Consider the following 26,012-nt stretch of genomic DNA (forward strand, 5'->3'; position numbering starts at 1 on the left):
CTGTACACCAAATGTGACATTTATAGGTAAGTTAAAATTCCTTTTTTTTAGTTTTGGATAGTGTTGAAGGGTTAGAATCTCTGTCATTTTAATATTGCTGTCTGTGTCCATGCTTGGGTGAGTCACCCTCTAGTTGTCCTATTAACCACTGTGACAAGGCAGAGTAATGGGAAATCTAAATGTTTACAGTTGTCACTGAAACAGGAATAGATGAGAAATCTTGTAATGGGGACACCTATTCCAATGATAGTCATCCAACAGGGATTTTCCCCGCATTTTCTCAAGGACAGGAAATTAATAGATATCCCCCCAACACAACACAAAAAAACCTGAAGTCCTAAAACTCTTGGTCTGGATGGCCACATTTACCCAGAGATAGGCTTTAACTATTCTTTACGAAACAAAAAATATCACTTTATATGCACTTTAATTTACATTTAATTTGAGTTTTATGTACTCTCAAGGAACCAAATTTAAACAGATACTAGTGTCCACCATAATGTGAGATTTTTACATGACTCTTCTGTAGTGCTTCAATTTTAATTTCTCTTGTGTGCAATTAGGCTATTTTGTAGTCTCAGGCTCAGGGCCATTCAGAAGATTGCAGTCTCAGACTCAGGGCCATTCAGAAGATTGTAGTCTCAGACTCAGGGCCATTCAGAAGATTGTAGTCTCAGACTCAGGGCCATTCAGAAGATTGTAGTCTCAGATTCTGAGCCATTCAGAAGATAAAGAAGCTGTCAGCTAGGGTTGTTTTGACAAAAAACATAGTATCCTACAAGTACAAAGGAGGCCATCAAAATATTTGCATATATTGGCATTTGGATTAGGGGACTGCAAACATTTCACCCCCCAAGAGCTCTAGAAAGACATTTATTTCTAGAGATTTAAAACATCAAATGCCTTTGGTCAGATTAAATATATATGCAATTTCATTTAAAAACATATTGTCATTGATCATAAATCTAATCTCTCCCTAATTAATAATTCAACTTTAAGAGAACTATTTTAAAAGACTGGAGAAAAGAATAAATGTTAGAGCCACACAGCAGGTAGTTTGTGTCCCCTGAGTTAGTTCAAAGTTTGCCTTTTTAAAATTTTTGTTCTGATTATTTTATCAAAGTATATCAGCTATTGAGTGTACAGGCTTATGTTCCCATGCAGGGGGCTAATATGTTTTTAAGGAGAATACAGACAGTGATCTAGCAAATTAAATGCATAACAGCACACTAGCGGGAGATGAATTGGAAATGAGCCTACAAATTTTCCAGCCAGTTAACACTAACATATTTGTGATACGACAAATGAGATATATATTTGTAGTTAAAAAAACAGGGGATTATGAAACTCAGAAATGGGTCCAGGCATCTTCTCTTAATATCAGAAAGAATCTGGCAGACCCTGATTATTTTATCCCTCCAGAATCGCTGGGCTTTTTCCAAAGGTTTCCATACAATCATTGTTAATGGCATCAATTCTTTCCTAGATCATTATTATGTCAGTATGGATTATAACAGTCATCAGGTGTGATTGGACATTTTTATGTGTGTACACAGCATTAACAAAATTTAAAGTGGTATGCAAGTTTTTATTTCTGTCTGTTTGACCTAATATCCTGTCCCAGAGACCTCACTGAAAGTAAGGGAAATCTTCCAACTGGGTAAATTTAAATTTAGAGTCTAACCTTTCCCTTCTCTACTTTTTAAAAAATTTAATTGAAGTTGCACTTGGCTGTGATAAAGGATTTTAGGTACATAACAATTAAAAAATAAGTCCAGAGGTTATTTGGTGAATTAGAATACAAGATCACCAAACCCCAAACAAATGTAACTGAACTGCATTTGCGTGGATAACAGTATATATGACCTTCAGTATTTTATGTGCTCTGAGGAACGTGTACAATTCAGAATTCCTGAGAAGTCTGTGATATGGAATGTGGCATTTTTTTCTGTGAAAGAGTTTCATCATATGTGTATTATGTAGCTTCCTCATTCTTATTTAGTTCTTAGTATTTCTCATTTATTCATGGGCGGCAATCTATGAAAGTATTTAAACTGCTAACCAAGAATATGTTATCTAGAAAATTAAATAGTAGTGTCTCCCCTTTTAGTAATTGTATGAATAGGTAAGCTATTTAATGATGTATGTCATTGTAGTCAGATCATGAAATAGATGCACTTTGCACTTCATAATTATATAAACCTGGATGTGTTTCATTGCATTCTAGAGTGAACTTGTGCATCCCCTCTGCTTCCTTCTTCCACTGATCCTTTTTCCAAAACTCTTGTTGCAAAGACTTCTGGGTCGAAACATTCTGCTGCTTCCTCTACCTAGCTGTCAGAGATTTTATTTTAGATTTTTTATGGATCTGACACTTGCAGCATCTACAGAAAGAAAGCTACGGCTGGCGTTTGAAATGCCTGGTACGGTACCAGAGCCAAATGACAGATCAGTAGAAATTCAGCCCAAGGCAAAGTGACATCTGAACGGCAGACTCATCTTGCTTTGTTTCTCTCTTATGCACTGAGCAAAGTTTCTTGGGAAAGGGAAACATAGCAGTGTCTCTTGCCTGTCAGCAAGTCTACATAATGGCATCACTTGAGTATAATTCTTCAGAGGATGGCAGTGGTGCCATTGTTTAATTGAGTTATGAAATGCTTGTCCTTTTACCTGATTAAACAGGATTTTAAGCTGACCTTTGGGCAGGGCTACAGCCTCTTGCTAATTAGACTCTGTTGTATAGCTTTAATCTCTGAGAAATGCATATCTCTGGATATGATATTTATTTATAGACTATAGTGGAGGTTAAGCAGGGGAGTTAATTTCTTTCTGAGTGATAAGCTTGGATAATTAGATTGCATCAGGAGTGTGCATAATTACACTGACTTGAAGAATAACAGGCTCAGTATTAGGCATTTCCAAAACACCCATTTAACAACTAGAAGATTATACACAGTGGTGCTCTGATGTACTCAAGCAGTGATAGAATGAAAAACAAAATTCCTTGGCAGGGTTTAGTTTGTACCTTTAAGGGTGAGTGATATGGACTTCAGAACTCTGCAAAGTGTCAGAAACTGAGGGCTGTGTAATGGGGACTTCTCTGGAATATGAGCCCTTTTCTTTTTATAAATGAAGAATCTCTTCAAGTTGCAAATGTTCTGGTTAATAGATACATACCATAATCTGGGTAAGAGAAACATACCAACCAATACATTACATTTGTAATAGAGATAATAAACATATGTAAAAATCTAATAAATGTGACTGAACAACAAGGTAGTCAGGTAGTAATATTTTCATGGTCAGGGGTTGCCATGTGTACTGTATATGTTATTCTCAAATTATCTTGATCAAATTATCAATTGGACACAAAGCCTAATGAGACAATGATAACATAGAGCTGATGCTGACAGTCAGACGGATGAGGTAATTAATGAAGAAATTCTGGTCAGGCTCAACAATGAGCAATACATTAGCTATTCTTGTTCATGTCAAATTGAAAATGTTTCCAGATCATTAAGCTGGCTTCATAAAATGCTTGGCCAATTTTCTGGAACTCAGAAAAGAATCAGTTTCAGATGATTATTAGAAAATATATACTTACACTGTTGTTATTCATTTGGTTTGCTTTTACCTTATATATATATTTGCATTAAACTAAAGAATTATGTTGCGTATTTCAGAGGTGATTTATGTTAAAACTGAACTGAATTATAATATAGGAACACAGAACACATTGCTATTTATTTGCTACTTAATGTGCATGGCTTTGTGGTTTTGCTGGGCTGTGTACACAAGGGCATTTAAAGATGAAGTTCTGAAAAGCAAGATTAGAGTGTGGTGAGTGTAGTGATGTGCATTACAAATACCTCTGTGCTCCCAATCCAGGGAACATCGTTCTGAAACCTGAGGTGCAGGCACTCTGGGCCCTGTTTAAGCATAATAAAATTACATCCACAAGAATCTGGCTACAGAGCAGAATGCAGAGTTTAGATGTGTGCTGGCATCTCAGCAAAGAGGAAGTTGTTCCATATCCTAAAAAGCAATTCCAGAAGCTTTTGAGTACATCTCTTCTCTATTGAGCTCTGTTTATTGAACATTGCTCCCTCACAGTCATTGGGGGTAGTTAGATCAATGCTATATGGCTCACTGCCCTCCTATGTACTGTATGTGGGAATCTATATATGTGTATTTATAACCATCAAACAGCATACTGTATTCTGACAGTCAGCAGTAAACTAGGTCATCAGAGCACTGAACAGTACAAGGGCAATGAAAGGTGCCAAGCATTTTATTCTTTTGAACCTTTCTGTCCATAAGTATTCATGGCAGTAGAAAAGGCTTAGCCTCACTTAAGGGCAGATATTACCATTTTATCAGGGATTGGCAATAGCAATTGAATCAGGTTGTTTACTCTATCCAATCAGTTGTTCGCCCACACATGGTGCACTGGTGGGCATCAGACTAATGCAGAAAAAAGGGATTGCTGAACAACATGGGGAACAATGGCTAACATCTGATGCTTATGGGAACTTAAAGCCACTTCCATATCAAAAGCATGCTGCATTTAGGGTTATACTGGGTACCTGGGGCTCACCAAAGGAAATGAGAGTTCGGGACCACCTTACAGCAGTATGTGCAGCTCTCCATTGTCAATAGTGGGTGTGGATTGTGAGCAGGACTTGGCATTATTTAGGTACTTGGTTTGATGGTTTAGGCTCACTCATTATACATTGCCACTTTTGGCTAGGAACAAGTGTAGTATCTTTTCTTATAAGTGTCCAGTAGGGATTGTGCCACAGCTAAGTTTAGCCTTATGGTCGGGATGGCTGTTTGTATAGTGTCCCTGTAATGTGTGGGTCAGGAATACTTCCAAGGGGCCCAGTGCCACCTGTTTTGAGTGGTGCTACATGGTCTGGCCAAGGGCTAGGAAGGCAAAAAGCCCTCTGTGTCAAGCACCCCCCTGGGAGTGGTGCCCAGGGAGTGCTCTGAGTATCATCATCAGTTTGGGACTCCACTGTGAGAACAAGCAGTAACCACTTTGCTTTTTTCTGCACCACACCTGGAAGGCCTTTTGGTTAAGACTGAGGCAGTTTTTTTGCCAGGCCAAAAAGCCTAGCCAATGCACCTGGACTGGCACTTTTTTGTTTAGCATATTTATTGTTTCTCTCCACGTGTGTCAGTTATCTGTGTGTTCTTTTACACTGAGGATGGAGGGTGTGTGTCCTCAGGCCTACCCTGAAGTCCAGGAGGAGGATGTGTGGCATTTAGGTTCTTTTCTTTACTGCATTTGGTGGTCTGCCTTTGGGAGAGCTCCTCACCTAGTATTCAGTGGTTAGCCTAGCCCCTGTCAGGAGCCTTGGTCAAGGAAAGGTCCTGCTTCTTCAGGAGGTAGAGACACACTCTAAGTGCACTTTTTTGGATTACGCACACATTTACTTTTAGTTGACATACTAGTATTTTGCTTCAAGTCACAACAGCACATTTTATCAGGAGACTATAGGATATTACAAAAGGTTGCAGCAAATGATAGCAGGCCATATCAGTTATTTTATGAAGCAAGAGCATGACCATGCCACAACTACAATTACTCTAGCCAGTAAGAACTTAACAAATTGCAGCAATACATTCTATAATAGTTGTGCAAAAACATAATGCAGCTCATGTGATTGGGCATTGCTTAAAGGGGGTAGTAAATAGTTTATTATACACTGCGCACAAATGCCTCATTCTTTTCATCAATATAATACTCCAAAAGCAATAGTCTCATGAACACATTATCCTCCAGTCAAAGGATTCTTTTTAAAAAATTAAACTCTTACATTACCTATTCTTTTCTGCAACCAGAATATACACAGAGAGCTAACACTTTTGTCTGAGCCTGCGTTTAAGAAGGGCTTCATTACAATCCTTAGAAATTTAGGTTTCTTATTTCATTTATCTCCACCAATTTGGTAAGTTGCCAATTGTCTATATTACATTCTTTTCACGATATAGCAGACCTTGTCGTATTTATTCCTTTGAGTGAATATGTTTAACATAGGTGTATATCTTTGTCAGCATTGATGTTGTTACTTTATGCCTATTTCAATATTAATAAAAACTCCTTTGGACTGAAAAAATATTGTAGAAGTACTTAGCAACCAGCATCTGTTGGGCCAATAAACATTGTGGGGCTGATTTACTAACGGCAAGTATACTGTGCACTGCAAGTGCAGTTGCTCCAGAGCCTAGTAAATGAGGTAAAGCTTTACTTTGCATAGAATACCCAGTCACATACAAGGAAAATAAAAAAAACTGTATTTTTGCTTGCACATGATTGGATGATAGAAATCAGCACAGTTTCCCCTCATTTTGGAGCTTTCCCTCAGATCTAGAAAAACTGCACTTGCAGTACACAGACTATTTGCCTTTAGTAAATCAACTCCTGTGAGTATGTAATGTACAGCAGAGGATATAGAGTGCAATGTTCAGGTCATTGTAATAGTCCCCTCAGAAAAATCATTATCATCATATTACCACCAGCCGGGCTCATTCAGCTATCACCTCTGGTCCCTGTTTAAAAGGCCATAACTATTCCCCTTCATATTCTCTTCTTACCAGCACCCCTCATTTTCAGGCTCTCCTATGTTCAGCCCACCTCATTTGCAGTCATATTCACATTTGTCCCTATTCACAGTCCTATTCCACCATGCTCTCTGAAGTGCAGCTTTCACCAATTTCCCTTATATTTATCCACCGTTGGCACCCCCAATGTAAAAATCCCTCTTATATTCAACAATCAATTGCCCACCCGATGTAACGCTACCTAATAGTCCATCAGCAGTCCCCCATCCCATTATAAAGTCTTCTTCTGTTCATTCATCAACATCTCCCTCATTCAGAACGTACATCATGCACTTATAGTTGTGCTCAAAAGTTTCCATACCCTTGCAGAAATCGTGAAACTTTGGCATTTATATTGAAAATATGACTGATCATGCCAAAAACTGTCTGTTATTTAAGGATAGTAATCATATGAAGCCATTTATTATCACATAGTTGTTTGGCTCGTTTTTAAATTATAATGGTAACAGAAATAACCCAATTGGCCCTGATAAAAAGTTTACATCTCCTGAAATGTTTGGCCTTGGTACAGACACACAAGGTCACGTACTCAGGTTGAAATATCAGTTTTAACAATTGCCAAAATAATTGTTCTGGATAAAAAGAAAAACCTACAGGTATCTTTAGGAGAAATACCAGAGAAAAGCCTGGTTACAATATGCCCGACAAAACCTTGACACGCCGATCTTTTTTGTGGCATTAGAGAAGTAAAGTTTCCTTTCTGGAAACTTGACTATGCAGCTAATTTTTTTAAAGTATTGTCGTTTTGTGCTCCTTGAAACAACCACACCATCTTTTTCCAAGCAACCTGTATTTCTCCTGAGGCTACCAGTGGGTTTTTCTTTGTATCCCGAACACTTCTTCTGGCAGTTGTTGAACAATTCCAGCCCTTACATTCATCCATCAGAGCCGCTGTCACATGCACCCATCAACAGCCCTCAACGTGCAGCCCCTCTCATGTATCTACCACCAGTTGTCAGTGTACACCCTCTCCCACATATCTATCATCAGATCTCAATGTACAGATCCCCTTCCCCCCAAACTTATTTTTTTATCAACTTGATCTCAATGTACAGCCCCCATATAATTATCCATCACCATTTTCCCTCATACAGTATATATTCTTGATCATCTTCATGTTCTTTAATGTACAGCCCCTGCATTAGATTAGTCATTTTATTTTTATTGCCATCTGGATAATCTTGCCTCCCCTAACCTTACCCCCATTCCTTCTAGGTTTGCACTCACCTGATGTGTACAATGACGTCTAAATTATGCAGCCTATGTGTTTAGCTTGACTGCGTATCGTCCCCACTGGTGATCAAACCACTGTGGGAACTACAGAGCCAGTGTCTGAGCTGAGTGCCCGCCAGAGGCTCCTCTGGTTCTGCAGTTGGCCATCTGAGCCTAGCTGCACTTATCCATTTAACCCTTTAACACGGGCCCTAGCACCATGTATAAGGTGTAGACAAAATGTGGTGACCACTGCAAAAGATTATCTGAACCACCACAAACACTGCATACATGGTCAAATAAATATACATTTTATTATGTATTCTTCCGTACCATAATAAACCAACAGTATGATGCTTTTTTTTCAGGGTAGACAATGACTGCCTCAGTCCTGACATTCAAGGTTCAATTCATGTTGGGGACCGAATACTAGAGATCAACGGCACCCCTATTCGCAGTGTTCCACTGGATGAGGTGAGCTGTCTGTTTTGTTTTTTTTTTGAAAGGTGTTTATTTAACCACTTACGGTCCAGACACTTTTACCACCTTCCTGTCCAGGCCAATTTTCAGCTTTCAGTGCTATCACACTTTGAATGACAATTGCGAGTTCATGCAACACTGTGCCCATATAAATTTTTTTGCATTTTTTTGAGACCGATTTATTTTGGTGGTATTTATTCACCACTGGGATTTTAATTTTTTTTGCTATGTAAATTAAAAAGTTTAGTTTGAAAAAAAGTGTTTTTCTTATAAAATTTTGCAAATAAATAATATTTCATCATAAATCTTTGCCAAAATGTATTCCGTTATATTTTTAGTAAAAAAAAAAAATAACCCAAATTAGTTTATAACCAAAAATTATAATTTTTAAACATTTTTTTTAATATTATTTTTTATTTATTATTATTATTATTATTATTTTTTTTTTTACATACTGTCACCCTAGCAGTACAGTGTCACCATGGTGACACTGTAGTACTTGTGGGGGGTGATGAAGTTTTTTTTTTCTTTTTTACACTGATTGCTTTTACACCCATAAAGGCTGTAAAAGCAATCATTTCTCCTCTCTAGCTGCATTCTTGCAGCCATTGAGAAGTACTGAGTGAGCTGTGATTGGTCACAGCTTGTCACATGGTACAAGGCTGTTGTGAATAGCCTTGTACCATGTGACCTCTGTGACCATTCACAGATTTCACACATAGTAAGCAATGATGTCACAAGTGGCATCTTGCTTACTACTCTGCATGTGATCACTGATTGGCCAATCAGTGATCACATGATCGGGACCTCTGTCCCGTCCGATGATCGGTGTTCCACTGTGTCCGGAGGACACAGCGGGCACTGGATCGCGGTGCTGCACGCTCCCAGGGAGCGCGAACAAGCAGGGTGCAGGGAGGCCGTTTATAAACGGCCACCCGACCCTGCACTGACACCGTCCGGCCGTTTATATTCAACGGCCGGACGGTAGGTGGTTAACATTTTCACATAAGAAAACACAACAGTAGGAGGAATAAAAAGGCAAAGGTACAGGAATACATGACCAACAATAATAGCAAAAGAAGTGCATAAAAGTAGCTACACAGAGCCACAAATAAGGCAGACAAAAAGTCATGTCAAGAGCTGTCCTTAAACTTTTCAGGGTCTTGTGTGTCGTGTTCTTCTGCTATACCGTTGATCTTCTTTTCCTTTTTTTCTCCAGATTGATGTCTTGATACAGGAGACCAGTCGTCTCCTGCAGCTGACCATTGAGCATGACCCTCATGAGAACAGTGCCATGTCTACTCCATGTACAGAGTCTGGAGTCAGGCGTCAAAAACCAGTCACGTAAGAAATTTTCTTTTGTGGCACAAATTAGAAATATCATTATTATGATGAAATATTTAAAATAACCACAATTTAATTTGTTAATTTTGATATTTTGTTTACCTTGAAACGCTTGAAAAATTGTGCAGATATCTATAAAAAACCTAATGTCCAAGTCTGTACAGAAGTATACTAATCTTGTGCAATTTGTTACTATGCAGTGTCTGAACTACACCCTCACATGCCAGGTTTCAAGGCTAATATTTCCAGTTTCTCGTAATTATTTCATGCTTCTTCCTCCCCTACATTTGAAACTTACCATATATCGGAATTGTAATTATTTTCCACTGCTCTAAATGTCAGGTAGCATAAACAAGGCTGTAATGCTGTGTCCGTGACTAGAGCAGTGGCGGTCAACTTGAAAATTATAGAGTGCCTCAAGTGCAGTCCCCAACACTTCTAGAGAGATGGACAATAGCAGCACATTTTGTACATTGGGGTCCATTTAATCAAGTTAGGCAGCCCAAGGGCTATAACGCACCTCACCCAAACATTTTCGTCCTATTGCATTTTTTGCAGTGTATCGCAATACGCACTGAAGACTTTGGAGTACAATAACCTCCAGCATTGTTATCAATGGATGCAATAATAACCCCTAGCATTGATGTCAGTGAGTGCAATAATAACCCTTAAGATTGGTGTCAATAGACTCAGTAATAACCCCACAACATTGATGTCAGTGTATACAATAATAAGCCCCAACATTGGGGTCAGTGAATGCAATAAAAAACCCCAGCATTGATATCAGCGAGCGCAGTAATATTCCCCAACATTAGTGTCACTGGATGCAACTGTGACCCCCAACACTGGTGTCAGTGGACACAATAATAACCCTCAACTTTGGTGTCAGTGTGTGCAATAGTAACCCCCAACACTGGACACAATATAAACCCCCAGCAACACAGTAATATCCCCCAGCATTGATGTCAGTGGAAGCAACAATGGCCCCCAACACTTATCAGTGAACGCAATTTTGTTTTTTGCAGCCTCAATAATACCCCCAGCACTGGTGTCAGTACTGTTAACTCCCCCCACTGGTCACTGCCAGTAAAATTTAATTCTCCCCCTGCATTAGTGATCAGTTACCTGATCACATGCTCACATGCACTCTGTCTCTTCCCAGGCCAGGACTTTACTTAAGCCTAGTACACACTTGGTTTTGTTTAGTTCAACCCAGCGGGCTATCTCAACCATCCAATGTTAGTAAAGCGATCTCCCCTGCTGTAAACCCCCCCACCTCTCCCCACCGGAACACTCCAGTGAGCGCTCTCAACCATTGGCTGAGATCACTGATCGGGAGCCAGTCGGCAGATCTTTTCTGGTCATGCCCCTTGGACAGACTTCTGTTGGATGGGCTTCCGCACACATGGGCCGCATGTTCTGCCCAACATTCGGCCTGTGTGTACCAGGCTTTATACTCTGAGGAAGAAACTCTGCCTCAGGTCATTTGCTGAGCTCCAGGGGACATGTGGCTTTTTCCACTGCTACACAGAATGCACCTGCTTAAGATCAGGGATTTTTGTCAAAAGGATACTCAGTGGCTTTTATGTAAATAACACCATAGTGACACTGTACTACTCTGGGGTGATCAGGGATTTTTTCTTTTACACTGTGATTCCTTATAATAATGATGATCAATCTGGTATAAGCAGTTGTCTTAACTGTCATGAATGGCTTTCATTTATGACAGCTTGCTTACTGTTGGGATGCTGTGATAGGCTACAGCTACACATGACACAGTGCTGTGATTGGCCTAGGTACCATGTGATAGCTGTGGGCCAGTCACAGCATCACAATAGTAAGCAAGCTGTCATGAATGGAAGGCATTCACAACAGTTTTGCTTACATGTTTTCATGTGATCGCTATTATTGGTCATGGTACTCACAGCAGCCGGGTACCAAGAGCTGTGACCTGCTGTGTCCACTGGACACAGTGGTCACAGGGTCGTGCTAGTGAGCTTGTGCACCGCGACATATGGGTACATCGCTGTGCCTGGAGAAGCCACCCGCCAGCAGTTAATGTATTAATGGAACTTAGTAAGTGGTTAAAACCTGTGTTGATGGGCATTTGCTCACATAAATGTTCACATAACTGCTTTTCTCCCTATAGAAGTCAATAGGAAAGCAAAAGCAGCTTGATGAACATTTTTGCAGCTTAGAGGAATATTAAATACAGATCAAAAAGAGGTCAACTGCAGGTCAAATGCAATAGTCCATAAACGTGGAAGGATCTCAGGAGCTTCTTATATTATTCTCAAATGCAAGCAGAATACATTTGAAATCAAGCTATTTTCGACGCAATTGACACATATTGTCACACTTTCAGATGCCAAAGAGAGAGGTCACCCTCAGGACCCCTAAAAATGTTATTATGGCGCCCCATGGATTGCAATTGCGCCCCTTGTAGACAGCTTTAATGAGGTTTGCAGATAAATAAACACAGTCAAATACCCAACTTCTGTTGTCATCTTTCAACACTATTTTGGCTTTGTATAGCTAAAAGTCAGGCTTGATTCACCATGTATACAATTTTTGGGTGGTTTTGGGTAATTTTTAAGCATTCTGCCAAGGCACTCTTCAAGAACACAGAATGCAGTCCAGGGTGCCACAGCACCCTGGTTGAAAAAAAAGCTGTCATAGAGCATATAATGACTGATATATAAAACAGTTAAAAAATATTAGTCTTGGCCTAACCCACTGTGATCTGCTATATGTCTGGTCATATAAAAATTGTGGCAAGATTTAACTTCACAACAAAATGTTCCTGTGCAGCTATCTGATCACTATACAAAAAGGCCTCATGCTTTTTCTCTCTTTTTTTTATCTACAAAGACGCAGCTGCAGTATAGACAGATCTCCTGGATCTAGTTGTGTGGGATCCCCATCGTGTTCACGGAGAGACATGTGTCGCTCCGAATCTGTGCGTGGTGTTGCAGGTGCCCATCGCATATTCAGGCCCTCAGACCTCATTCCTGGGGAGGTTCTGGGAAGGGGCTGCTTCGGACAAGCAATTAAAGTGAGTGTCTTTGGACTAGTGTCCTGTATGCTGTTTTAAAATTGCAGTGAACTTTTGTCAATGAAGTTTCTTGTAGAATACAATTAACCAAGTAACATGAAAAGCCTGCCTGTTTCTAGTACATTTCTTCTTCTTCACTTCACAAAGTACCTTAAAATGACATCTTTTACCAGCAATACTACATGGCCAAAACTTTGTGGACACATGACCATCATGAGCTCTTTTGATATTCAATTTCAAAACCAAGGGTATTAATATGAAGTCCCCCCCCCCCCCCTTTGTGACAATAACAGCCTCCAAACATCTAGACATGTTCCAAGATTTTGGAGTGTATCTGTGGGAAAATCTGGCTCACTATCAGCGTTCCAATTAGGAATCAGATTAGGCACATACTTCACATCGTCAAATGCACTAGCAATACTTGTTAATTTAGAGGCCTGCCTAAGAACACGCTTCTATGTTATCTGCTTCCATCTACTAAAGAATTGTAAGCAAAACTTGATGGCCAACACCAAATATTCTTGTTGCAGGTTACTCATCGTCAGACTGGTGAGGTTATGGTGATGAAGGAGTTAATTCGGTTTGATGAAGAAACTCAACGAACCTTTTTAAAAGAGGTACGTTTTCTCACATTTCTCTGTGTTACAATAAATGCCAAAATATTGTGTAATATTATGTTTATTATTCTTGACATTCTAAGTCTTGCCAAATCCTCAGACAAGCCTTCACCTGCATGAATATGCACCATCCACTTTTCAAATACTTGGCCAACTTGTATTCTGAATACTTTGGTGCAGGAGGTGATGTCCCAGGGCAAACCAAGTCAGTTCCCCATCCAGTGTCAGAATGTCCCCCGCAGTCCCACCATAAGTCACTGGTTGCCGCCATAAGTCGCTGATTGCCGCTATTATTAGTATAAAAAAAATTAAAAATCCATTATCTATACCGCCATTTGTAAACGCTATAACTTTCACGTAAACCAATTAATTTAGACGAATTGGGATTTTTTTTTAGCAAAGACATTTTGCAGAATACATTTTGCCCTAAATTTGTGACGAAATTTGATTTTTACATTTTGTTACTGGATATGTTTTATAGCAAAAAGTCCAAAATATTGTTTTTTTTCTCAAAATTGATGGTCCTTGTTTTTTTTTATAGTGCAAAAAATAAAAAATGCACAGGCTATCAAATACCACTGACAGAAAGCTCAATTTGTGGGGAAAAAAAGGACGTAAATTTCATTTGGGTGCAGCGTTGCATGACCGTGCAATTGTCAGTTAAAGTAATGCAGCGCTATAGCACAAACCGCTTCTGTAACCACTTCCTGACCGCCCTGTAGCAGAAATACTGCTACAGGTCAGCATGGGTGCGCAAAATCACATATACATACGTGATTCACGTCCGTCAGTACACCAGTAATCACATTTAACCCCTTGATTGCCAGGAACACGCTCATACACAATAAACCTCTATTTCTAGTATAGTGTCTGAACGGATCAATATCTTTGATCAGATCAACACTATACCAGGGTTCACATTAGTATAGTGACCCCAAAAACGCGGCTTTAGTGGGATCAGCCCCTGCACATGCCAGCACCGGCTTGTAGCCCCTACACTTACCCCCCCCCCCTTCTCCCCCAGCAAGTGCAGTGTCAGTAGGTCACTGTCACTTGATATATTGCACACAAAACCGCAGTGTTCGCAGAATCAGGCCTGATCTCTGTTAGCACTTGCCGGTAAATTTTGATGACTCTCATATGCAGCAGAGTGCCAGTACTAGTGCCGCTCTACCTTTTGGTGAACTGGCAAGCACCAGTGGCCTAGTACATCCTGGTCTTTCACATACCAGCACTGCAGTATCACTTGGTGACGTGGGGAGTCCCATAAGTGCAGTACAAGCTGGTGCGATGGCGAGCACAAGTATTGTCCTGCAACCACCAAGAATTCGCACACAGGCCCGTTGAGCCCCTGGTATCCTTCCGGATGTGCTTGCAAATCTTGATTGGCAGCCCACAAATTCTGCAGCACCCGTACTTCCCCCATTCACTGCCCAACCTGGAATTCATGTGGAAACAGCAAATTTAACTACTCCCCTTGATTTTTTTGGAGCTGTTTTTCATGGAATATCTGTATGCATTTAACGCCGTCAACCTAAATTCAAACCTTGCCAGACCATTCGCATGGAATTTAAATTTTTTTTGGTCCTCACCCTCAACATGGGCTTTACTAAAAAAAAAATTAATTGCGATTGTATTGGTCCACAGACCTGATTCATCATATGCCCGTGTTCTCTGCTGCAATGTCCAGGCATAGATATGAGAGTATATTGTGTTTTTTGCATTTCAACGACAATACACTCTGTCATCCTCGGGGTGACCCTGAATTTGACCGGCTCCACAAAATTCAGCCCCTCGTAAATCACCTTAACCGAAAATTCGCAGATGTCTATACTCTGCATTGATGAGTCCCTCATTAATTTTTCTGGCCGCCTTGCATTCAAACAATTTCTCCCCAGCAAGCGTGCCAGATATGGGATCAAGATGTACAAGACCTGGCTATACATATAAGTGTCGGCTATACATATAAGGCTATACATATAAGGGCAACAGGCTATACATATAAGTGTCGGATTTATGAGGGAAATATAATCACATGGAGACCCCTGGATGCCCATACTATATGGGGAGTAGTGGCAAGAATAGTTTGGGACTTGGTGTCATCCTTATTTCATATGGGGTACCACTTATACGTGGACAATTTTTATTCAAGCTTGCCACTATTTAGACATTTGTACAATCTTGGAACTGGCGCATGTGGCACCGTGTGACCTAATATGTGCCCACCATTATAAGTGGGTGGATGCAGGGCAGTATATTCTAATGGTGGGCATACCACACACTTTTCCTGACAGAGACTTCTTCTCTTTTTTTCATTCAGCCCACAGGCTGCATGCAAAAAAAAAAGAACATAGTATATATACCCAAAAAGGACCAGCGACGTACTGGTACATCACTGGAATTTGAATGGTTATACCAGGATGATGCCTACAGCTGCCGGCATCATCCTGGTATCATTTTTTTCAGCTGGCAATTGGCTTTCACGTAAAAACAATCCTAGTGGCTAATTAGCTGAAGGATTGCTTTTACAAGCAGTGGGAGATGATGCCCCTCCTCCCCCGCTGCCTTCTACGGCCTTCTCGGGCAGTCCCGTGCCATCGGAGGGAACCTGAGAATGCAGCCGGTATTTTTGCCACCTGACCATAGAGCTGATTGGAGACTGGAATGGTGCCAATCATCTCTATAGTCTAAGAAATAAAAAGCTACGAGCCTTTCATCACTTCCGTTTCGCAGGATATAAACAACGCCATTTGTAAATTGGGAAATTATCTGATCACACCGATCTTGGTTTGATTAGATAATGTAAGGGCAGAGGAAACATCTAGAGTCTGACAGACCCCAGATTTCTCAAAAATGAATATATGACAATACCCATTGAAGTTATAGGGGATATTTGCATTTCCTGTGATAGCATTAAAAGTGATAAAAAAAATGAAAGGGACAGTGTAAAAATAATTGTAAAAAATCAAAATAAATAAATAAATTTTAAAAAAAGCACCCTCGCCTGCCTGCACGTGCACACCTGCGTACGCGAGTGTTGACCCTGTGCCTGTATGTAAACAGCGGTTGCACCATGCATGTGAGGTATCGCCGTGAATGTCAGATCAAGGGCAGTAATGCTAGCACTAGACCTCCTCTGTAAATCTAAAATGATAGCTTGTAAAGGCTTTTAAAGCATTGCCTATGGATATTAAATACGTATGCAGTTTGTCACCATTGCACGGGGCATGCGCAGTTTTAAAGGATGTCATGTTTGGTATCTATTTACTTGGCATACTATCCCATCATCCTTTATATCTTACCAAATAATTGGCCAATAAATTGTGTTTTTGTGAAATAAAAGTAAAGAAAAGTGTATTTTTTTTTTTAAATTTGCGTTTGAAAAATTGCTGCGCGAGTACTATGTGACATAAAAATTGCAGCACCCACCATTTTATTCACTAGGGTGTTTGCTTTAAAAAATATATAATGTTTGTGGGTTTAAATTAATTTCCTAGCAAAAATTAAAGATTTTTTTCATATGAACAAAAAGTGTCAGAAAAGACTTGGTCTTCAGGTGGTTAGAAGAGTGATGTGTGACATAAACTTCTAATGCTGAGCATAAAATGTCCCCACCCCCCAAAACAAAACCTTTTTGGAAAGTAGACACCCCAAACTATTTGCTGAGAAGCATGTTGAATCAATAGAAGAATTTGTTTTTTTTACCAGAAGTTTTTGGATAATGACAAAAAATAATTTATTTTTTTTACACAAAATTGTCAATTAAATGATTTAGTGCATACACATGCCATGAGTATATGTGGAATTACTCCCCAAAATACATTCTGCTACTTCAACCGAGTATGAGTGTACCACATGTGAGAGACTTTTTGGCAGTCTAGCCAAGTACAGGACCTCAAAATCCAATAAGCACCTTCAGGCTTTTAAAGGGCTTTATTTTCTCATTACACTTCCTGACTACCTATCACAGTTTCAGAGGCCCTGAAATGCCAGGATAGCACCAAACCCCCCCAAATGACACCATTTTGGAAAGTAGACACCCCAAGGAATTTGATAAGTGTGGTGAGTATTTTGCAGATCTCGTTTGTTGCCACAGGTTTTTGGAAAATGAAGAAAGAAAATTAAAACATATTTTTCTTTTCTTTTTTTCTTTTTCAAAACCTTGTGAGAAAAAAATGAGATATGCAGAATACTCACCATACCTCTTTTTAAGTTCCTTTGGGTTTCTACTTTCCAAAAAGAGCTCATTTGGGGGAGGGGGGGGGGGGGGATGGTGCTGTCCTGGCATTTCAGGGCCTCCAAAACTGTGATAGGTAGCGAGGAAGTGAAATGAGGAAGTTACGCACCTTCAGGCTTTCAAAGTGGTCATTGGATTTCAGGCTCCTGTATGTGGCTAGGCTCCCAAAAAGTCTTACACATGTGGTAACCCCCTTACTCAGTAGAAGTAGCAGAATATATTTTGGGGTGTAATTCCACATATACCATGTGAGAAATATATAATTTAAATGACAGCTTTATGTAAAAAAAAAAAAAGTTTTTGTCATTTTCCAAAAACTTGTGGAAAAAAAATACATCTTCAATGGACTCAATATGCCTCTCAGCAGATAGCTTAGGATGTCTACTTTCCTAAAAGGGGTCATTTGGGGGTGTTTGTACTATCCTGGTATTTTAGCACCTCAAGAAATGTGATGGGCAGTCAGAAAGTAAAAGCTGTGTAAATTCCATTATCTGTACCATAGTTTGTAGATGCTATAATTTTCACACAAAGCAATAAATATACACTTATTGGGATTTTTATAACCAAAAACATGTAGCAGAATACATTTTGGCCTAAATGTATGACGACATTTGAGTTTTTTGGATATTTTTGATGACAGAAATGAGAAAATAGTGCAAAAAGTATGAGTGCAGTGCTAATCAGTATCTAATAGAACCGTAATACAATATACTCAATCCCCCAAATAAATCCAAGATACTCAATACATATACAGTGTCATGCATGTATTCCCTCATGGGGAATATCTCGTGCAAAAACGTGAAAATAAAATAATATATACTATAATAACATATATACTAATAATAAACAGTGCCACACAAAAAGTGCACAAAGGAATAAACGATAGTTCAAATACGAGAAAAGTCCAAAGTTAATAATAATAATAATGATGATGCTGTGCTTAATGATGAACTTCACACTCCACTCTTCATGCAAAATTATGTGCAGTGTACGTGATGCACACGTGACAATCCTTAACAGCCAAAATGCCCCCTCACCTCCTTCCTTAGACCCCAAGGGGCCAGCACGCTTTCAGGATCACACGATCCTATCAGTATGGATCACTCTCTAGAAAATATCTTCCTCCTCCAGCGTCCACCAGTTTAGCAGCCAGCTCCTCCCAGGGTCATAGTAAGACACAAGCAGAGACCCTCCATAGTGCAACCAGTAATTTTATTGGTAATAGGTATAAAAAGTAGATTTCCACTCACAAAACGATGAATCTTCCAGCCTCCTACCACATGCTATGGGTGTACTGCATGGGTAATACACAGGGTGTTCCAATATGGCCCCCACGCCGGAAATGACGTCACCACGATTACAGGAAGCTCCTCCCCACGTACCGACTAGTTGCGTCACGCCCACTTCGTGACTTCATCAAAAGGACGTAAATGTTTGGGTGCAGCATTGCATGTCCACGCAATTATCAGTTGAATTAGTGCAGTGCCGAGTAGCAAAAAGAGGCCTGGTCATTAGGGGGGGGTAAATCCACTGGAGGGCAAGTGGTTAATCAGGCTCTCTCTGGTTTTCTGGATCAAGTTCTAATTCAGTAGTGGCACCAGGGAGGTGCATGAGTGTGTTAAAACACCTCTCAAAATTCAGTGCCCTGATTATCAGTGTAGATGTTCCCTCTGAGGAATGTTGCTTACCAACTCTCCTCTCCTCTCATGCTGTCAGAATGAGGAGAGGACTGCTGATAAACAGCATTTCCTGTTTACATGTGATCAGCTATGATTGGACACAGCAGATCACATGGTAGAGCAGACGTCATCAGCTCTTTACCGTGATCGGAGATCCGCTATGTCTTAGGGACACAGCGCACCCCTGATCGCCGCTCCACATGCCCCCGGGGGTGTGCATGCACAGCTAGAGTGGGAGGACGTCATATGACGTCCTCCCAGAACAAGAGAGCTCTCGCCCGTCCATTATTTCCCTATACAGCGGGCGGGAGATGGTTAAAGTAGAACTTTAGGCAAAACTTTTTTTCCTTTTGGATAGAAAAATGGAGGGTTATAACCCCTGTCAGATTTTGTTTCTGTGTCTCGTGGAGATTTCTCGTTACTTCCTGTCATAGCCAAATTGTTAGCGAAAATCCCTACAAATTAAGGGAATTGCTTGGGGACCCTCAGGTCACCATAACTAATGTCCCCATTGGAAGATTTCCCCTCTATTACTTTTCTGGGGACAACCCCAAATTTGGGATTTTCTTTTACTTTCAATTTCAATAATAAAGGTAAACAGGACAAACTGAGAGGGTGAATCTCGTTAAAGGGGGCATAGACAGCAATAAAAACTGACAGGGTTTCTAATTCCTCACCTCTGCATTTTGTGTTACGGTGCTGCGTTACTTTAACTGAGAATTGCGCGGTCATGCAACACTGCACCCAAATGAAATTTATGTCCCTTTTTTTCCCCAAAAATAGAGCTTTCTTTTGGTGGTATTTAATCACATGTGCAGTTTTATTTTTTGCGCTATAAACAAAAAAAGACACAATTTTTTAGAAAAAAACAATATTTTTTGCTATTAAACATATCGAATAAAAAAATGTAAAAATCAAATTTCATTATAAATTTAGGCCAAAATGTATTCTGCTGCATGTCTTTGCTAAAAACAAAATCCAAATACGTGTAAATGTAGACAGTTATAGTGTTTACAAATGACTGTATATATACTGGAATTTTTTTTTTTTACTAGTGATGGCGGCGATCAGCAACTTATAGCGGGACTGCGGCAGGCATTCTGACACTGGAGGGAACTGACTTGGTGTCACTGACATCCCCAGTGACACCAATACAGTGATCAGTGCTAATAAAACTGACACTGTACTAATGGCACTGAGCAGGAAGGGGTTCACATCTGTGGAGGTCAAAAGGGTTAACTGTGTGTTGTGTGTGTTTTACTGTGGGGCTTTGTCTGTGCTTTCCACTGTAAGCACACTGCTGTGTATGGCTCCTCTATGCAGAGCCATACAAAGCAGTGTGCTGAAGCTGACAGGGGAAAGAACTGTATTGTTTACATACAGTTCTCTCCCTTGTCGGTATTACTCGGTGATCACCGGGTGCCGGCGAGTAATTACTGGCCGGGACCCATGATTGACAGCCAAGGCCGCAAATGGTGGCGTGGGTAGGGCGCGCACGCAGCTTATGCACCCCCCTGCTCGGAAATGCAAAATCACATATATGGTAATACCTCGGTTTACGAATTTAATTAGTTCTGCAGAACTTTTCGTATAACGAAAAATTCGTAAACCGAAACACTGTTCCCATAGGAATACACTGAAAACCAATTAATCCGTTCCGGAGATCAGAAAAAAGTTAACGGTACTAAAATAGCACATGAGTTATTTTACCAAGTCATGCGGTATTTTAGTAGTGACAGCCATGTCTTAGTGTTTCAGCTGTCAGCAGGATTCCCCACTGACAGCTGAATGTGAAACAATTGCTGGCAATTAAAAAAATAATTAAAGAAACGGCGTGGGGTCCCTCCTCCCATCCATACCAAGCCCTTCGGGTCTGGTATGGATTTTGAGGAGAACTCTCACGCCAAAATTTAAACAAAAATGGCGTGGGGATCCCCCCAAAATCCGTACCGGACCCTTTAAAAGAATTTTTTTAAAAATGCTCCGCTTCTGACGATGGTTTCCAGCCTTCTGCCTGCTCTGGTGGTTTGACAGTTCTTAAATAGGTAAGGGGTGGGGCCACCCAGGGACATCACGCATGTGACCCCATCCCATGTGACATCAATGATGTCACATGGGGTGGGGTCACTTGGATGATGTCCCCGAGTGGCCCCGCCCCTTACATGTTTAAGAACTGTCAAACCACCTTGTTAAAGGGGGCTTCGAGATTCCAATAAGCCCCCTTCCCGCACACACCGACAACCACCAGCCAGCGTTGTGGGGAAGAGGCCCTTGTCCCCATCAACATGCCCCAAAGCACCCCCCCATGTTGAGGGCATGTGGACTGGTATGGTTTGGGGGGGTGCTCACGCTTGCTCGCCCCCCCTCCCTCTTTCTGGTTTGTCGGGCTGCGTGCTCGGATAAGGGTCTGGTATGGATTTTGGGGGGGAGACCTTCAGGCCCTTTTTTTTTAAATTTTGGCATGGGAGTTCCCCTCAAGATCCATACAAGACCCGAAGGGCTTTTTATTATGGTGCCGGTTTTTAAATGTAATTACCACTTTTTTTTTCTTCACTGTAGCTCAGAATTTCAGCTGTCACTTCCCCCCCAGCTAAAAGGAAGAAAGTTTCTTTTAGTTTATTTCCCTGAGTTAAGAGAAACAATGTTTCCTTTTAGTTTCTTAAAAGAAACAAAGTTTCTGTTAACTCCAGGGAAAGTGACAGCTATGTGAGCTGTAGCAAAGAAAAAAAACAGGCAATTGCATTTAAAAGCTACAATTTCTGGGGAAATTGTATGAAGTGTTCTTGCCTCCACCAGTAGTCTACAACTGGAGTGGGCTGAGTAACTGGGTGGAGTGGCTTCAGTAACTGTTGTGTGGTTGGAGTGGCTGGAGTAACTGGGAAAAGGTTGGACTGGGCAGAGTAACTTTATGGAGTGGGCAGAGTAACTGTGTGGAGTGTTTGGAGTGAGTAAAGATAGTAAACATTACACTAACCAATTGATTGATCAAATTTAAAAAGTGCACATGGCAAGCTTGATAGAGTGAGAAATGCATTTCAACTTTTAATTATTTATATAGCACATTTAATTGCAATGTTGTTGGCCAAAGTGCTTCACAGTTACATTAAAACATACATTTATAAAAACATTAGCAGCATTATCACCTGAAATACTCTCTACTGTAGAAAGCATATTTCCAAACCTTTAAACAGAAGCCGGCCAAACTGTCACGAATTCAAAATTAGATTTCAAATAGGGCAGAGAAGAGCGGTTAAAAACAAACTGCTCCAAATTGCTCATTTCACTGGCATCTTCAAATGGTTGTTCTTTTAAAAACTATAAATCCTACAGTGAAGAGCTTTATATTGTGAGAATCACAAGACCAAGACCTAAATTTTGATGCATAGTATGTCTCTGAAATATTAAAAAGGAAGGCACAGTCGCAGTTTAGAAATTGCCCTTCAAATTTGAGGTGGCTAGAGTGGAGTTTCAATGAATGTCAATGAGTTGCAAACAAATGGTCATATTGTGCAAACTATCAGGACTATGGCTTAGCCATGGACATTTTTAGTGGCAGCAGAGATAGCTGAACGTTTTGATATAAGATTTGTGTAGGTGGGCTTGAAAATGAGGGAGTGATGGCAGTTTAGAAATCATGTCCTGATTTTTCAGCTCACACTCTAGCTTTTGTCAGCTCCCACTCTAGTTTTGAACATTCCGCCATTCATTCCTATGGGACCAATTTCACCACAAAAACGCCGATATTTCGTGAACCATTCGGTGAAACGTTCCACAAAGTAATAGCACACCAATCGGGAACAATCCGCACGTTTCGGTATATTACTGTCTATGTAGTGTAAAAACTGTAGGAGGAGTTAGGGTGCAAAATTTGGCTATAATAATAAGAATATATATGTGAGATAACAATAATGACATACACTGACATACACTTCGTATTGCGAAAACAAATCGTAAAACATTTGTAAACCGAGGCATTATTTTCAATGGATTTTCATTCGTAAACCGAAAATTACGTTAAACGAGGCATTTGTAAACAGAGGTATTACTTATATACATGATTTTGCGCACCTTCTGCCCTGTAGCAGTATTTCTGCTATAGGGCAGCGGTAAAGCGGGTAATGCTTGCCTGAAAACAGTTCCACTTTATTCACTTTGCTAAGTGAACATTCTCTTCTTGGTAAATCATCCTAATGTATTCTAGTCAAGTAGATAATACAATAATTTTAATAGAATAATCATTTTGGATGCACAGAGTGGAGACCACTAAATCTCTCTGCCATGAGTCACATAAATTGGTATCTAGGTAACTGTGTTTGTAACTTTTATTTGTTTGACAGGTGAAGGTAATGCGCTGCCTGGAACACCCAAACGTGCTGAAATTTATCGGAGTGCTTTATAAGGACAAAAGATTGAACTTCATAACAGAATACATCCCTGGAGGCACCCTGCGAAGAGTGATAAAGGGCATGGTGGGCATTGTGCATTGTTTTTATACTTTCATTCATTGCTTGAAGCACACAAGCCAATAGAGAAATGTACACTATGGACTATAATTCATATGTCAGAAGGCAATTTTAAAACACAGAAATATACAGCAGCCTTTCATAGTACATCCCAATGGGCCTAGAGTTTGTTTGTTCTTTGCTAGAGTGGAGAGGGATAGAGCGTCCAGCAGGATTTTATTTGTCTGTGTCCCAGCTGAGAAGATGAGCCCCCACTTATTGTCAGGACAGGAAATTTTTGAAAATCTCTCCTACAAAGACACAGCCAAAATACATTTTTAGCAGTTTGGGGAAAGGAATAGAACTCCTAACAATGCTTTTATTGCCACCATTGCCTTTCTGTCATAGTAACAACTACACTCCCTATTTTTGTACAAGTATTGCAGTAACAGGAAGATAAGGAAAATCTACGCAATGGGGTCACAATCAGAAATCCAAACCTGGTATAAATAAATGTATGTTTTCATTGATCGCAAAGATTGGGGCTTAGCCAAAACGTATCTTTCTAGTCTTGAATAAAGTGAGGACCAAAGCTGTGTCAGTTTTCATTATTTGGCATTAAATGTATATCATTGACATTCAGCTGACATACATTCACATAAATATTGATTATTTGTGAACAAGAACTTGTTAACTTTTATTTTTAAATATATATCTGCAGGATGCTCAATATCCCTGGAATCAAAGGGTTAGCTTTGCCAGAGATATAGCTGCTGGAATGGTGAGTCTTTAGTATATATTGCAGGTGTATTACTTATTTCTCCAGAATCCTTCTTGTGTATTTGGTAGTAAGTCATAGCTTTACATACTGTACAAAATCCCTGTTTTACAGGACCCATTTGTGTCTCCTCCTAAAGAGCAAATGTTTTTTGCTTTTCAGACCTACCTCCATTCTATGAATATAATCCATCGGGACTTGAATTCTCACAACTGCCTTGTGCGAGAGGTAAGATAAGATTTCTGTTAAAAATAAACAATATGGCTATTTATGTCAGAAGATGTATTTGGAATAATTGGGTATATTTACATAGACAGGTAAGATAAGATTTCTGTTAAAAATAAACAATATGGCTATTTATGTCAGAAGATGTATTTGGAATAATTGGGTATATTTACATATTGCCAACATCCCATTAAACCATAATAATTAAGAAAATATGTGACTTTTTAGACATTATTATGACATAAAAATGTGTATTTTTGTAAAATCATCTGAGATTTATTGTTAACAAATTCATTAAAAAAGGTATAAAAACAAGAAGACAGACAAGTTTCAATCACATTGCCATCAAGCACCCCACTATTACCCACATATTATCACAAAGTGATTTTGTATGTACATCAAAAGCCAGTACTACACTATATTGCCAAAAGTGTTGGGACACCTGCCTTTACACGCACATGAACATTAATGGCATTCCAGTCTTATTCCGTAGGACTCACTATTGAGTTGTCACACCCTTTGCAGCTATAACAGCTTCAACTCTTCTAGCAAGGCTGTCCACAAGGTTTAGGAGTGTGTCTATGGGAATGTTTGACCATTCTTTCAGAAGCGCATTTGTGAGGTCAGACACTGATGTCAGATGAGAAGGTCTGGCTCGCAGTCTCTGCTCTAATTCTTCCCAAAGGTGTTCTATCGGGTTGCGGTCAGTCCAGTTCCTCCACCCCAAACTCGCTCATCCGTGTCTTTATGGACCTTGCTTTGTGCAGTGGTGCGCAGTCATGTTGGAACAGGAAGGGGCCATCCCCAAACTGTTCCCACAAAGTTGGGAGCATGAAATTGTCCAAAATGTCTTGGTATGCTGATGCTTTAAGAGTTCCCTTCACTGGAACTATGGGGCCAAGCCCAACCCCTAAAAAATCAACCCCACACCATAATCCCTCTTCCACCAAACTTTACACTTAGCACAGTGCAGTCAGGCAAGTATCGTTCTCCCGGTAACCACCAAACCCAGACACGTACGTCGGAATGCCACCCAGAGAAGCGTGATTCATCACTCCAGAGAACATGTCTCTAATGCTCTAGAGTCCAGTGGTGGCGTGCTTTACACCACTGCATCCGATGCTTTGCATTGCACTTGGTGATGTAAGGTTTGGATGCAGCTGCTCAGCCATGGAAACGCATTCTATGAAGCTCTCTATGCACTGTTTATGTGCTAATCTGAAGGCCACAAGAAGTTTGGAGGTCTTTAGCTATTGACTCTGCAGACAGTTGGCAACTTCTGCTTACTGCGCTTCAGCATGCGCTGACCCCGCTCT

General features: G+C 40.2%; 1 protein-coding gene across 1 annotated transcript in view; it reads left to right on the forward strand.

Moving 5' to 3' along the window:
- The window catches only part of LIMK1 (LIM domain kinase 1), a 178,856-nt gene that overhangs the window by 130,425 nt on the left and 22,419 nt on the right, over window positions 1-26,012 (forward strand). The window contains exons 6-12 of the mRNA XM_089657278.1: window positions 8,208-8,313; window positions 9,539-9,663; window positions 12,535-12,718; window positions 13,249-13,335; window positions 23,589-23,720; window positions 24,415-24,474; window positions 24,634-24,699. Coding sequence (XP_089513404.1) covers window positions 8,208-8,313; window positions 9,539-9,663; window positions 12,535-12,718; window positions 13,249-13,335; window positions 23,589-23,720; window positions 24,415-24,474; window positions 24,634-24,699 — 760 coding nt within the window. The remainder of the gene's footprint in view (window positions 1-8,207; window positions 8,314-9,538; window positions 9,664-12,534; window positions 12,719-13,248; window positions 13,336-23,588; window positions 23,721-24,414; window positions 24,475-24,633; window positions 24,700-26,012) is intronic.

The sequence above is a fragment of the Staurois parvus genome, unplaced genomic scaffold (genome assembly GCF_062004578.1).
Source record: "Staurois parvus isolate SC_StPar_1 unplaced genomic scaffold, SC_StPar_1.0 ptg000029l, whole genome shotgun sequence".
Classification (NCBI taxonomy): Eukaryota; Metazoa; Chordata; class Amphibia; order Anura; family Ranidae; genus Staurois; species Staurois parvus.